The 14,405-nt window shown below is 43.0% G+C and overlaps 1 protein-coding gene across 8 annotated transcripts in view; it reads right to left on the bottom strand.

Moving 5' to 3' along the window:
• The window catches only part of CLCN3 (chloride voltage-gated channel 3), a 126,931-nt gene that overhangs the window by 19,282 nt on the left and 93,244 nt on the right, over positions 1-14,405 (bottom strand). For all 8 annotated transcript variants that reach the window (XM_063458184.1, XM_063458180.1, XM_063458183.1 and 5 more), the window contains 4 exons: positions 13,111-13,233; positions 2,725-2,931; positions 2,336-2,416; positions 761-1,306 (listed from right to left, as the gene is read on the bottom strand). In XM_063458184.1, the coding sequence (XP_063314254.1) occupies positions 761-1,306; positions 2,336-2,416; positions 2,725-2,931; positions 13,111-13,233 (957 nt within the window). The remainder of the gene's footprint in view (positions 1-760; positions 1,307-2,335; positions 2,417-2,724; positions 2,932-13,110; positions 13,234-14,405) is intronic.

Raw genomic sequence — 14,405 nt, forward strand, 5'->3', positions numbered from 1 at the left:
ATACTACATTGCTGTGTGCTAAGGGCTATGTCTTTTAAATATTATTCTGCTATGCTTTAGTTGGATAAGAATAGCTATGATAATTTGCAAGAAACATGGTCTTACAGTTTGTCAAACAAAGGAGTCTATGGAGAGGAAGTTAATTAGAAATGAGTCATAAATGAAACAAAGCTGAGTTCACAGACCGGTATATTTAATACATGGTGTTATATATTGTATTTTAAAGCTGCTGGTTGTAAAATAATTCTAAAAGACATGCATTCTTGATGTGGTTAAATGACAGAGTGTGAGCGAGATGTGAAACCAGTTGTCAAAACCATAGGCATTTGATGTGGCTTGGCAACCAGAAAGCAGCAAATGTGCCAGGGTAACCGGTTTGTTTCCAGTAGCGAAAGGAACACATATCTTAATCCTAGACTATAAAGCACATTTTACCAAAACACTTGGGTAACTTGATGGACCCAATTCACAATTAAATGGTCATTTGGATTTTACACATTGTACAATACCAAAGTATATTTTCTGATGCAATGCTAACATAATCACAACTCCTAACCTTAGCTTGTATAGCATTAACTCAGAATGAAATGGACCTGAAAAATGTATTCAAGTCTACCCAAAGCATTTACATAACCACAAAACATAACACCCCGTTTATTAAAGGGCAACAGTTATGATAAGCATGATAACCAAAGTGCAACCATTATATTTTTTGAGGTAGAATTTTGGGTGGTGCTACAAGTTAATTTAGTTTATTTACCTTGATGCCAAAGGTAAAGACTGTCATGATAATCTTAAACACGAGAGCCAAACAAAGCTGCCACATGGCTGCATAGACCCCCGCGCCTGCAGGACTGTCCGGTGTAGCATCCACAGACTTGGTGGCGTTCATAGCATTTTTATAGTCACAAAGAGTAGAGGATTCCAAGGGACCACAGTCTGTGAAGAGCTCTTTTATCAGCTGGCTGGTGTTAAAGCGGGTGTATGGATTAGGGAAAGCAATAACTGCAGTGATGGCAGCCACCACGATGACCTCCAGAACAGGATATTTCCCAAACCTTGTTGTCTTACGACGCCGACACCAAGCAATGTTTGCACGGATGAAAAAGGCTCCCCACAATCCCCCAAATACACCCAAGAGGATAAACGGGATGAGTTCAAACAGGTACCAAGGAGTGTGATACTCTACGTAGAACAGGACAAGGCGACTGTTTCCAAATGGGTTAATGGACCTTAAGATGAACGCAGCTACCAGGGCTGCAAAGAAAGACCTCCATAATGTCTTCAGAGGAAAGTAGTAACTCACCTAATGGGAGAAAAGCATAAAGATAAAGCAATGTTAAGGCCAGATGGATCAATAAAATAAAGGATATCCAACAAAGTTCTTTGTAATCAGCAAATTTATATTAATTTATCCTTTGTCTTATAAAGAAAGCCTACATACACGTAACATATTTCAGGTATTTTGTGGTTCATATACACTCTTCTATAGAGAGAAAAAAAAATAAAAAATCAAGGTCCCTTTCAGGTAGGTTTATTACTAAGCTAGGTATTGCAGGTAAATGTAAAAAGATATGTTTATTTGAAAACGGGATCAGCTATCTCCAACTGATGTTGCAGCTCCATGCGACACAATAGGTTTTACATGGCATCTAGGCACTCCTTTAAAATTATAACCACACCTCATGCGTCGGGATGCTGATGTTAGAGTGCATTAGCCATCTGGTTTGGGAAATGTATGGACAAAAGCGAATAGAGAAGCACTACTTTCATGTCTGGAAAGGAAATGTTTAAAGTACTTTAATATGGTACTGAAGTACTCAGAGAAAGTCTCTAAGATTGCTATAGTTGCCAGGATGTTTAACCCCTTAAGGACACATGACATGTGTGACATGTCATGATTCCCTTTTATTCCAGAAGATAAGGTGCTGAAAGGGTTATACGAACTACTCAAAGAGAAGTTTGAATAGCCATTTTAGAATAGTCAACTTACTTGGGACTTGCAGGGGTCCTGTTGTAGTATTGCCTGCCTTTATATTCTCCTTCCAGGAGAATCCCGTTAGCTCCACTGAGCTAAGCAGGGTCATTAGCAGAGAACCAATGCGCTAGTTGACTACTCTCCTGTATCAGACCTACTTAGGCAAGACGGCAGGTGCATTGCATGTATGTGGTGTAGCAAAGCATATTGTCAAATTGTTTGTTGAGGCGGCATTCCTGACACCATAAAAACTACTTTAAGAGGACATATAAAATTTCCCATAGTCTTGCCTTGATAAATATAAGAAAAAGCAGTATAACATTAAGAGTAGCTTGATATACAAAAGCATTTCCTTACCTCTTCTAAACTAAAAAGAACCCCACCTATAGGAGCCCCAAAAGCCACAGATACTCCTGCTGCTGATGCAGCGGACAACACCTGCAAAATAAAGCAGATACAATCTTACTGTAATAACAAGTATATTAACATAATTATGGTATATTACAACATAAAACTTTTACACAAATAACCTATAAGTTAACCTTAAAGGCAATAATAAAAAAAATAACAAAAAAAAAAAAGATTACATTTGTTTTATTTATATGCATAGGTCAAAGCAAAATTGGTTCACCATTGCTGGTCTAGGCAAAGTCAATTGGTAAATACACCGCAGAGCACGGATTTTGAGCAGCCAGCCAACCCATGCCTAGAAAGTTTCATGGTGTGAAATGTTCAGGTAAACCTACCTCCCTCTTCTTTGCTTCATTTGTGCTGTACTTAGGAAAGAGGTAGGAAAATATATTTCCACAGCAACATGCCACGTGTACCAAAGGACCTTCTTTTCCTAAGCTGAGGCCCGAAGCCACTGCAAGAACCAGAGTGACTGTTTTGATCATTAATGTCCATTTTCCTAGATATCCTCGGATGATGAATCCACTCAAAATGGTTTTAATCTAGAAGTAGACAGAATAATCTGATTAATGACTGCTGTAGAAAGAAAGCAAAATTGGTTTAAAGGTTACATTTGATTTAGTGCAGCAATGCTGATAAAACATCTAACAAGATGCCCTGGAAAGCTGCTTGCTTCCTGGATATGAGTTTTGACCTGAATAATACACAGAGTGACAAGTTATTTCCAAATCAGTGATGTATGTGACCCCTCCTGCAGGAGCCTGTAACACAAATGCAAACAGGAAGTGTGCTCTGTGTCCAGGGTGACTTGTGTGATAAGCAGGGCAGCTTTAGGTTTACAGAGATGACCTTTTCCTTTGTTTCTAGGTCTGTAAAGCTAATCATCTAAAGCAGGAAAGTTTGCATACCACAGCACATTGGTTCCAAAGCCAAAAAACAGGAAGTACATAGGTTTCTTTTAAAGGGGACCGTGACTTTAAAACATGTTTCCTTGTTTAACAATCTCATACATAGCTAACCTACTATGCCAGACCAGATGTAAAACAAGTCTAACTTGAAAAATAAGTATTTAGAAGGTCTTAATTGTACTTTGATCCACCATACTCTCCCCCCACTTCAATGTTTTTTGCAAACAAAAACTCATTTTCTTTCAAAATACATACACAACCCAGTGATAGCTGCACATACTAGGAGCCGGTTTGTAAACAGACCCTCTGTCCATCCACAGAGTGCCTGATATGCAGCATCAAAAGTAATTTATGCTCCAAACAGCATGCGATTCTACCAATTCACAATACACATGCAGCAATAATGTGCACTTTGTTTACCGTATGAAAAAAGAACACTGACATTTTGCTACATAACCACCAAAATTCTAGGAAAGTAAATACAGTTGGGAGGCCTGATCTAGGGCAATGTTTTGCTTAAAGCGGCACTATCATGCCGAACTTAGCTTTCACCAATTGATTCCTCTTCTCTCCCTTTCTCAGGATCTGTTCTTCATGTCTGCTCTAGTTTTCTTTAAAACTTAAAAAAAAGTAGGGACTATTTCTCTTATGGAGGTTTCCTACGCGGTGACCAGCGGAGGAGCAAAGTTCTAACAGTTTCTCCATTCGTGTTAGAACGCAATTCGGACTTTGTTCGTATTGGAATTTCATTTGAATGAATGAAACTCCGATTCTATTCATTGCCGCGACTGCATCTTGCAGCTGCTTAGTAGATAACTCCCTAATTCCCACGGTATCAGGGAGTTATCTACTAAAAGGCTGAAAGACCTTTCAGCCACATTTACTAATACTAAGTAAAGATTACTAATTATTAGTAAATTCAGCCCCTACTCGCTATACCGCGAGATGGGGCATGTCTAGTAAACAGTGAGGATAATGAGGAGGGGGGGGTGGACCTATTTTCTTCACCCCCGGCCCCCACCCCTGAGCGGTTGGTGGGGGCCATGAAGATAATGAGGGGCCTACTGTCCTCCCCCCCGGGCCCCACCCCTGAGCGGTGGGTGGGGGCCATAGCGATAATGAGGGGAGGGGACGTACCTACTGTCCTCCCCCCCCCCACCGGCTCCCACCCCCGGGCGGCGGGTGGGGGCCATAAAGATAATGGGGACACACACACACCTACTTTCCTCCCTCCGGCACCCACCCCTGCGCGGTGGTTGGGGGCCATAAATTACAATGGGGGGGGGGAACCTACTGTCCTCCCCCATCATTATCTTTATGGCCCCCACCCACCGCTCAAGGTGGGGGCCGTGTGGGGGGGGGGGGGGGAGAGGACAGTAGGTCCCCCCCCCCTGTAATTTATGGCCCCCATCCACCGCGCAGGGGTGGGGACCAGGGGGAGGACAGTAGGGGTTCCCCCCACATTGTAATTTATGGCCCCCACCCACCGCACAGGGGTGGGGGCCGGACAGTAGGTTCCCCCCCCTATTATCTTTATGGCCCCCACCCACCGCTCAGGGGTGGGGGCAGATGACGTGTCCCACAGGGACTTAATCTACCCACACAAAGATGGCGGCGCCCTGAATATAGATCGGGGCAGAAAATAAAGATTTTATTTAAGACACGAAGGCTCCTATTATGCATTATCTTTCTTTATTATACTCCCAGCAGAAAGAAAAGGAAGTATGAGATAATCATAGAAAAAAACATAACAGCTTGGCAACAGTGGCACCAATCAGCATCCAGTACTATCCATATGGGTGTGGTGCTCCTTGACTCCTCCTCTTTCTTGCTGCTCCCTCAGACAAGTTAAGTACCTCATCTTGCTACTCCTGTGATTTTCATACATATATGACAGGATTTTTGGTTTAGTGTATGTTAATGTTCATTTATTGCTGGTTTATTTCCTGCTGGTGTCTGGGAGTGCTGCCTATTGGGGTCTCTGGGACCCTGGTTTCCCTCCTGCCCATACTTCTGAGTAAAGTTTTACTCATTCCCTTCCCTGCTCGTTTATTTTTTTTGGTGGTGCATTCAGGGCTGACCTTAGCCGCTCACCGTTTATGTCCGAGGTCTATTCCGCGGTTTTGTGCGGTCCGCGCATGCGCGATTGCTCATTTTACAGTTTTCCCCTTTCCTAACGGGCGCACATGCGCAGTTAGTGCCGCGGCGGCCATCTTTTTGGTTTCTGTCGCCGCATATGTATTTTTACTAGCAGCGGCCATTTTAAGTGCAATTTTCGGCAGGAAATTGCTGCGGACCGATGCTTAAGGTGGATAACGGTCTCTTCTACCCTCCTGGCTCACTCCCAGACCCATACTGTGCATATTTGCTGTTTATTGCGGTTGTTGCTGGTCAAACTGTAAGTGTTGGTGTGGAGGATTACTCTATCCTGACACCCGTTTTGTTCTTAGCCTTAGCTGGTATTATTTTCCCTACAGGTCACTTCAGATACTGTTCTTCTTAACCATTCAGCTACTACTAGTAGCATTACTTCATTTGGCCCAGTAATTTTGATCCTGAATGTACTTGGGTATATAATTCCCTGTGGGCTAATATTATTGCTAAAATGCAAGATCAGAATGAGAGACCTGTGTCCCACACCACGGGTATCCCCCTCAGGCAGGGAATGTAAGGATGATGCCAGCCTCATGGCATCGGAGGAATTTCAATCCCTCCTCGATTCTACCATGGCGCAATCCATCAACAAGGCGTTGGCCTCCGCGATGGGGGTCATGTCATCCTCTATCACACAATCTATAACCAGAGCGCTGATGCAGTCTCAGAGTAGTGACCCTCAGAGTACACAAAACCCATGAACCAGTAATGTAGTACAGCCGGGATGCAAATCTTTGGCGAAAAGCAAACATATTGCCTCCCCTCCAGAACTGCAGGTTCAGCCTGCACTGACTGACACGCCTCAGGCTGTCAAGGATGGCGCGATACCACCGCGCAATAGAGCCACTGGTCGGGCAAAATCGCCCAGATCCTGGAAGCGGGCATGTGCCCAGGAGGACTCGACCGATTCGGACCGGAGTTTGGAGGAGGAGTATGATGATTTATATATGGACCATTATGGTGCGGAAAATTCTGGGTCTGAGGTGAAAGCAAACACTGCGACCCAGAAGGTTACGGCTCAGGGCGCTGAGCCTGCCGAATCGGGCGAGGGCGACGATTTGCGGGACCCTCTGGGTAACCCGTTTTTTGACCCAGATAACCTCTGCCACCCTCGAACAGCGGAATGGGAACCGCCTGCGCACATCGCGAGATACCTCGCGCTAAGAGTAAGGAAACCTTTATCTAAGGAAGGACGTAACAAACTACGGGCGGAATGCCCACGGCCCATCCTTCCAGACTAAGTGGGAAAAAACCTTGACGTGGATCCCCAATTGGTCCAATTTTTAAATAAATCTGGTTAGAAACCGAGGAAAGGCTTAGACTTTTCCCTTCGGAACTGCCAGAACAAGTTCCTGGACACTTTGGGGCCTATCGCTAAGCTATATGAGTTAGTGGAATCTGCCCAATCGGGTGAGAGTGACTTCGATTTCGAAGTAGCGAAAGGCTGGTTGCAGAGGTTAGTCTGCATGGTGGGTAACGCCAATACGGCAATGGCAACCGAACGCCGTAAGGCAATTCCCCTGAAAATAGAGTCCAAACTGGTCAGTATGGCAACCAATGAGCCGGGGCCAGCCGCTAAAGGCCTACATTTTGGTGAATCCTTCATTAAGGATCTTGGGCTGTACGTAAAAACATTTACAGCAATTGACAAAGCTCAGACTTCTCTTAAGAGAGTATTTGCACCTCGGGTTTTTGGAGGGGCCGGTAGGGGTAGGAGCCGTCTATCCGGCCGTGGATTTCGAGGCTCATTTAGAGCCAGCAGAGGCTCCTTTAATACCCATAGACCGGTACCTGTGCGAACCTATACTCCGTTCTTCCCATCTCGTGAACGCCCCTGGAACTCCCGCGGACTGCGGGGGTCTGTCTCAGGCAGACGACCTTATGGTGAGTACCAAGTATCTCCATTTTTCCCATATAAAAGTGGGGGGCAGATTGGCAATGTTTCACCATGCTTGGAAAATTCTAACCTCAGATGTTTGGGTATTAAATACAATACAGGGGTACCTATTGGAGCTAGTCTCTCACCCTACTCAGGTGCAGTTCCCTCGAGAACTAAGCATGGCCAACGACCACCACACGATGATCTCGGCAGAGATTGCACATTTGGCGTCAAAACACGCTATTCAACAAATCCCATGGGACACAGAAGGGTTCGTGAGCAACCTGTTTCTGTTCCCCAAGAAAGGAGGCGGGGTACGCCCAGTGATCAATCTCCGACCCCTAAATGCATTTGTCCAATATCACCATTTCAAAATGGAGGGTATTCATTGCCTTCCGGACATCCTACTACCATCAGATTGGATGGTCAAAATAGATTTACGGGATGCTTATCTGACAATCCCTGTCGCAGAAGCGCACCAAAACCTACTGCAGTTTCAGTGGCAAGGAACGAAGTGGAGGTTTGTATGTCTACCATTTGGCCAGTCCTCTGCTCCATGGTGCTTCACAAAGGTACTGAAGCCGGTGATTGCCTTCCTGCGCACACGAGGGATCAGATTAATAATTTACCTAGATGATATCCTTCTCCTGTCTCAATCTCAATCCCAATTACGTGTTCACTTGTCTTGGACAACCCACCTTCTCCAGAATTTAGGATTCTTGGTGAATTGGGAGAAATCAGTTCTTCAACCCTACAAATGCATGGAATTTCTGGGATTTCAAGTGGACTCTGTACAACAGAGGTTGTGTCTACCCAAAGACAAAATGATTTCGATCAAGAAAGAGATCAGACGACTTATGAATCGTACAACCATTTCCCTCAGACAACTGGCGAGGATCATAGGGCTATTGGCATTGTCCATACAAGCAATCTTCCCGGGCCCGTTACATTATGCCCTATGTTATGTTACATTGTGCCCTACAAAGGCTCAAAGCCTCATATCTGCGCTCCGGACACTCGTACGAAACCTGTGTTACACTAGACGAAGATTCCAGAGAGGAGTTGACATGGTGGCTAGCCCACATGGAGGCGTGGAACGGATGGGCGATATTTGGGTCTACGCCAGATCTGGTCATAGATTCAGATGCCAGCTTACACGGCTAGGGCGCGCATTGTGAATCAGTTTCCACCGGTGGCAGATGGTCCAACGAAGAAACGTTGCTACACATCAACTGCCTAGAACTGTTAGTGGCATCCTTTGCCATTCGCAGCATGACCTCCACAGGCATCTCATGCTCTATCCTAATCAAGATGGACAACGTCTCAGCGGTGCGTTATATCAACCACCTAGGAGGAACAAAATCGAAAGTTCTGGCACTGATGGCTCGAGATTTTTGGCATTATTGTCTGAAACACAGCATTTCGGTAATAGCAGAATATATCCCAGGACGAGACAATGCACTGGCAGATTGGAATTCTCGATATCTTCACCCTATGATATCCCTCTCGACTTTGGGGGCCTTTCAACATAGATCTCTTTGCGTCTCGACTGAACACCCAACTCCCTCGGTTCTTCAGTTGGAGACCGGACCCAGATGCTCTAGCGACAGACGCATTCTTACAAGACTGGACCAAGGGCAAGAATTACGCTTTCCCATCTTTCAACCTAATCTCTCGGACCCTTGCATGCCTTCGATATTCCAAAGGGACTCTAGTTCTGATAACCCCGATATGGAGGTCACAACCTTGGTTTCCACAGTTATTAGAAATGTCAATAGATTTCCCACGGCTGTTGCCGGACATACCTTACCTCCTGACCAATCCAGAGGGAATGAGTCACGAGTTGATCGACCAGGGTCCATTTCATCTGATGGCATGGCTCCTTTCAGGAGAGCATGGAATCTCGAGGATGTTTTGCAGACGACACTCAGTCTCTTGGCAAAGTCTTGGGCACCAGGTACCAGACGTTCCTACGGGTTGGTTTGGAGGAAGTGGATTGATTGGTGCGTGGGACAATCAGTGGATCCCATATCAGCTCCTGTGAAAACAATCTTGCAATTCCTGACTCTACTCTTTGAAGAAGGAAAAGCTTTTCGGACTATAAAACTGTACATATCAGCTATATCGGCGAGACATATGGGATTGGATGGTACTCCAATAGGTAAACATGCCCTCATCTGTCATTTGCTCAAAGGCATCCAGTTTGCTCGACCCCCTCAGGCTCGGTATTCTTCCTTCTGGGATGTTAATGTGATTTTTCATTTTCTTGAGTCCTGGTCTTTGAATCACGAACTTTCTCTTAAACAATTATCAGCCAAGCTGTTGATACGGTTTTGTTTACTTTCATGTAAACGGGTTGCTGATATCAGAGCATTGGATTGGCAAGCACGCGCTTTTGTTCCGAACGGAGTATCCTTTAATATTTCACATAGGACGAAATCTGCGACTAAGGAGGTTTTCTACCCGTCGTTTCCAGATAACCCAAATCTGTGCCCAGTGTTATGCCTTAAGGAATACGAGCGCCGCACGAGTTTGCTCCGTTCAGATCGAACCCATCCATTATTCATCTCGTGCAGAGTACCTCACCTACCCGTATCTACTCCTACTTTAGCTCGTTGGATCAAATGGTTATTATCCGTGGCAGGCATAGACACTTCAATTTTTTCCTCACACTCCATTCGCGGGGCTATGGCTTCTAAAGCTTCCATGATAGGTTGTAGATTGGAAGACATCCTACGAGCAGCTGATTGGTCGAATGAGTCTACGTTTCGTAATTTCTGCTTTCGACCGGTGCAACATATTTCCAGTTTGGTGGTTGCTCAGCTTTAAAATAGCATAATAGGAGCCTCCGTGTCTTTAATAAAATTACAAGATTTTACTATTAACATGACGAAAAAGTCATGATTTTATTAATGACACGGAGGCGAGTATTATTCCCACCCGCCCTACCTGGGGTGGTGATTAAGTTACAGGTCAGTCCTGGGACCTTTGGAATGACACGATACAGTAGGTACAATGTCATATACAACACGAAGGTGAGTAAGGTATGCGATGAATATACTTATATTATACTTATAGTGATTGAATAACATAGTGGACGAGTTGGATAGTTGTGGAATAGCAGTCGCAAGCTTCGATATTACCATATATTTCTTCTTTTTTAGCTTGAATACACCTGTGAGAGTTGGCGGTTGAAGCTGTTCCCTGTTAAATTTCCGGTTATGGTTTATTTCGGGAATTCGTGTTTGTTGGAATATTTTGGAACTTTACAATATGGTCTTCGGGATCTACGCAGAAAGAGGAGGAGTCAAGGAGCACCACACCCATATGGATAGTACTGGATGCTGATTGGTGCCACTGTTACCAAGCTTTTATGTTTTTTCTATGATTCTCTCACACTTCCTTTTCTTGCTGCTGGGAGTATAATAAAGAAAGAGAATGCATAATACTCGCCTCCGTGTCATTAATAAAATCATGACTTTACGTCATGTTAATAGTAAAATCTTGTAATTAAAAAATAGGTAATACAGGGGGCTTAAGGGGTCAGTTAAATGTAGTGGAGTCGGGAGGGGGTTATAAAAAACAAAAAAAACGGGATTCGGATTTAATTTTGTCCAAAGCAAACAGGTTTAAATGTTACTACTTACAAGGAATTCACAAGAGGAACCGGCTTTCTATCACTACCGTATATACTCGAGTATAAGTCGAGTCTTTCAGCACATTTTTGTGCTGAAAAACCCCAACTTGACTTATACTCTAGTTAATGTCTGTATTATGGCAACTTACATTGCCATAACACAGACCAGGACCGCCGGGCTCACTACAAGTCCTGTTGGGGGCTGGCAGAGAGCTGTTACTGACCTCTCCTGCAGCTCCTGTCAGCTCCCTTCTCTCACCTCTGGTCCGGTCAGCTCCCCTGTCAGCTACCACTGTAAGTCTCACGAGAGCCACGAGAGACCGTGAGACTTACAGTGGGAGCCGACAGGGGAGCTGACCAGACCGGAGGTTAGAGAAGGGAGCTGACAGGAGCTGCAGGAGAGGTAAGTAAGAGCTCTCTGCCAGCCCCCTCCTACACAGCCATTCCACTAGACCACCAGGGAATGAGAGCCCCCCTCCCTAGTCAGCTAACAAGCAGGGAGGGGGGAGGAAAATAAAATTAAATAATAATAAAAAATTAAATCATTAAAATAAAAAAAAATACTAAAATATATATTTTTTTTAAATATTAAAATAAAAAAAATTAAAATAATAAAAATGCCCTCCCCCCACCCAGTTCACACACACACTACACACACACACTGCATTATATATACACACACACACTGATACAAACACACACACACACTCTGCATTGTATACGCAGAGAGTGTGTGTATATAATGCAGAGTGTGTGTTTGTATGAGTGTGTGTGTATATAATGCAGAGTGTTTGTATGAGTGTGTGTGTTTGTATGTGTGTGTATACAATGCAGTGTGTGTGTTTGTATGAGTGTGTGTGTATATAATTATAAAAATCACAGAATTTCATAGCCCCTCGACTTATCCACGAGGCATAGCATATTTCACAATTGTTGGTCACAAAACTGCACTCGACTTATACTTGAGTATATATGGTAATTTCCAATGTGCGGCATGGGGCTAAAGATATTTTCCGAGCTGAGCACTGAATGCTGAAGAATGAGAATCTTGAGTTTATAACAAACAAATAATAAACCCCTTAATTCACAGTGAAGCAAAGTATCAAAGGAATACATAAATAAACATTTTTTTGTAGGTGGGGTACAGGTGATAACTTTTATGTAAGCCTATCACAAAGGAGAGGTTTTCTGTTTTCTGATTTATTGACTTTGTTACCCCCCAAACTAAAAGTACCATTGTCTGAATTTCAGATTCCTTTGCTATATTGCAACACATCTGCCTTCTTAAAAAATAAAAAGCTGACTTGTGGTTTACAAAAAGAATGTAGTACAAAAGTCAAACCCTGATTTTTTTTTTTTATTATTATTTTTACATCCTTTGTCAAATTTTTTTTTAACAATTAAGTCAATAGACTAAGGAGGCTCATATTGGAGATATGTAAACAGATTAGGTGGCTTAGTTCATCTAAATGTATGAGCATCTCTGCTGTTCTTATAGATAGATAAAGTTGTTAGTGTTATATGGAAGTTATTCTAGTATTATGGAGGAACGCTTAATAAGAATAATCAACTGCAACAACAACGTTTGCCTCACAAGAGCTGTGAGCATTGCGTTTGTATAATAAATCAAAAATAAACAATTTGTTAAATATACTGGGAGGGATGAGGGAGTGAAAGTGTAAAGGGTTACTCTAGCTGTTATAGTATTTTAATTTTCTCCCCCTGGCTTTACTATATCTTCTTCCTAGTCACTGTTCAATCAAATGCTTTTCATAGAGAAACATTGATGGACTGTGAGCGCCGTGTATGCACCAGAGGGGCAGGAGGCAGAGATTGCTAATAAGTGTAGAAGGTGGGTGGACAAGAGAACGGGACAAAGCGGAGGACATACCAACATTTTTTACTGGTAGGAAGACAGGAGTTCTTAAAAGGCTGACACTAGGGAGGTGAGTTTAGGCAAGAAGAAAGAATCAGCATATTACGTAGCATTATTTAAAAAACAAAACAAAAAAAAACACGTTACGTATACTGTGGGAATCATTTCATAACCATATTGCCCTATGTTGCCACTGCTCAGTTTTCTTGAGTAAGGGAGGTTTACAACTTTAGATGTGAAGAGAAAACAAGGTGTAAGGAAACTCACCTCTGGAATTCCTGAACCGCAGGCATAAGGTGCAAATACTTTTACTAGAGAGACCGCCAGGAAAGCAAAGCTTAAAGCCCAGAAAATATACATTATGTAGTTCATTATATACGATCCAGGACCCTACAAATGAATAAATAAGTAATTTTTAAAACAAGTTTAAGTACGATGGCACAAAAAAGACAAACCACGAATATATAAACTAGTCAAAATTAAAAACAATAATTTAGAGCAGGGTGGAATAGGAAACATATCAAATAAAACCAAAAATGTAGCACCATCTGCAAAAATACACCAAGAGACCAAATACTGGTAATCAGGTATACAGAATATGATAAAGAATACCTTGTATATGGGTGAAGCCTTCGTTATTATTGCCCATATACTTGTTAGCAGTTTTCCTCTATACATGTACATGTGAACTATAAACAGGTTTTCCTATTATGGTTTTATATTACCAGCTGACATAGGCTTTTGCTCATAGGCAGCCAGTCATCCATTAGAAAATTAATTTTCCTAGTACCTGCCGAATATGGGGTACTTTGACGTAGTTGGCAGGCTTATGCAATGTATGATCATATAATGTAACTAAACCCCCATCATTTTTTGCCTAGGTGAGGTGTTTTTAAATAAAACTATTACAATCTCTAAAGATTTGAAATCACTGTTTAGTTAATAAGCGAGTGCGCTGGATTCTGTATTTTGTATATTTTGGCCCCAGCAGCACCCTATAATGTATGCATGTTCAGGTGAGTGCAGCCCTCTTGGTTTCTTTATATATATATATATATATATATATATATATATATATATATATATATATATATATATATATAAAAATGCAGTATGAGAAAGCTCTCTGTTTGATATTGTGGGTGGGACATGGGAGAGAACCTAATCTATGTAGAAAGTAGTATGTATACATTCATATTAAAAGACCACTATAGGCACCCAGACCACTTCAGCTTAATGAAGTGGTCTGGGTGCCTGGTCCAGCTAGGGTTATCCCTTTTTTTTTTTTAATAAACATAGCAGTTTCAGATAAACTTCTATGTTTATATTTGGGTTCATCCAGCCGCTAGAGGGCTTGCGTGCTTCTCACTGTGAAAATCAAAGTGAGAAGACGCCAGCGTCCATAGGAAAGCATTGTAAATGCTTTCCTATGAGACTGGTTGAATGCGCGCGCGGTTCTTGCCGCGCATGCGCATTCCACCGAAGAGGAGGCGGAGGAGAGCTCCCTGCCTGGCGCTGGAGAAAGAAGTAAGTTTAACCCCTTCCTCTCCATCCAGCCCGGC

The sequence above is a fragment of the Pelobates fuscus genome, chromosome 6 (genome assembly GCF_036172605.1).
Source record: "Pelobates fuscus isolate aPelFus1 chromosome 6, aPelFus1.pri, whole genome shotgun sequence".
Lineage (NCBI taxonomy): Eukaryota > Metazoa > Chordata > Amphibia > Anura > Pelobatidae > Pelobates > Pelobates fuscus.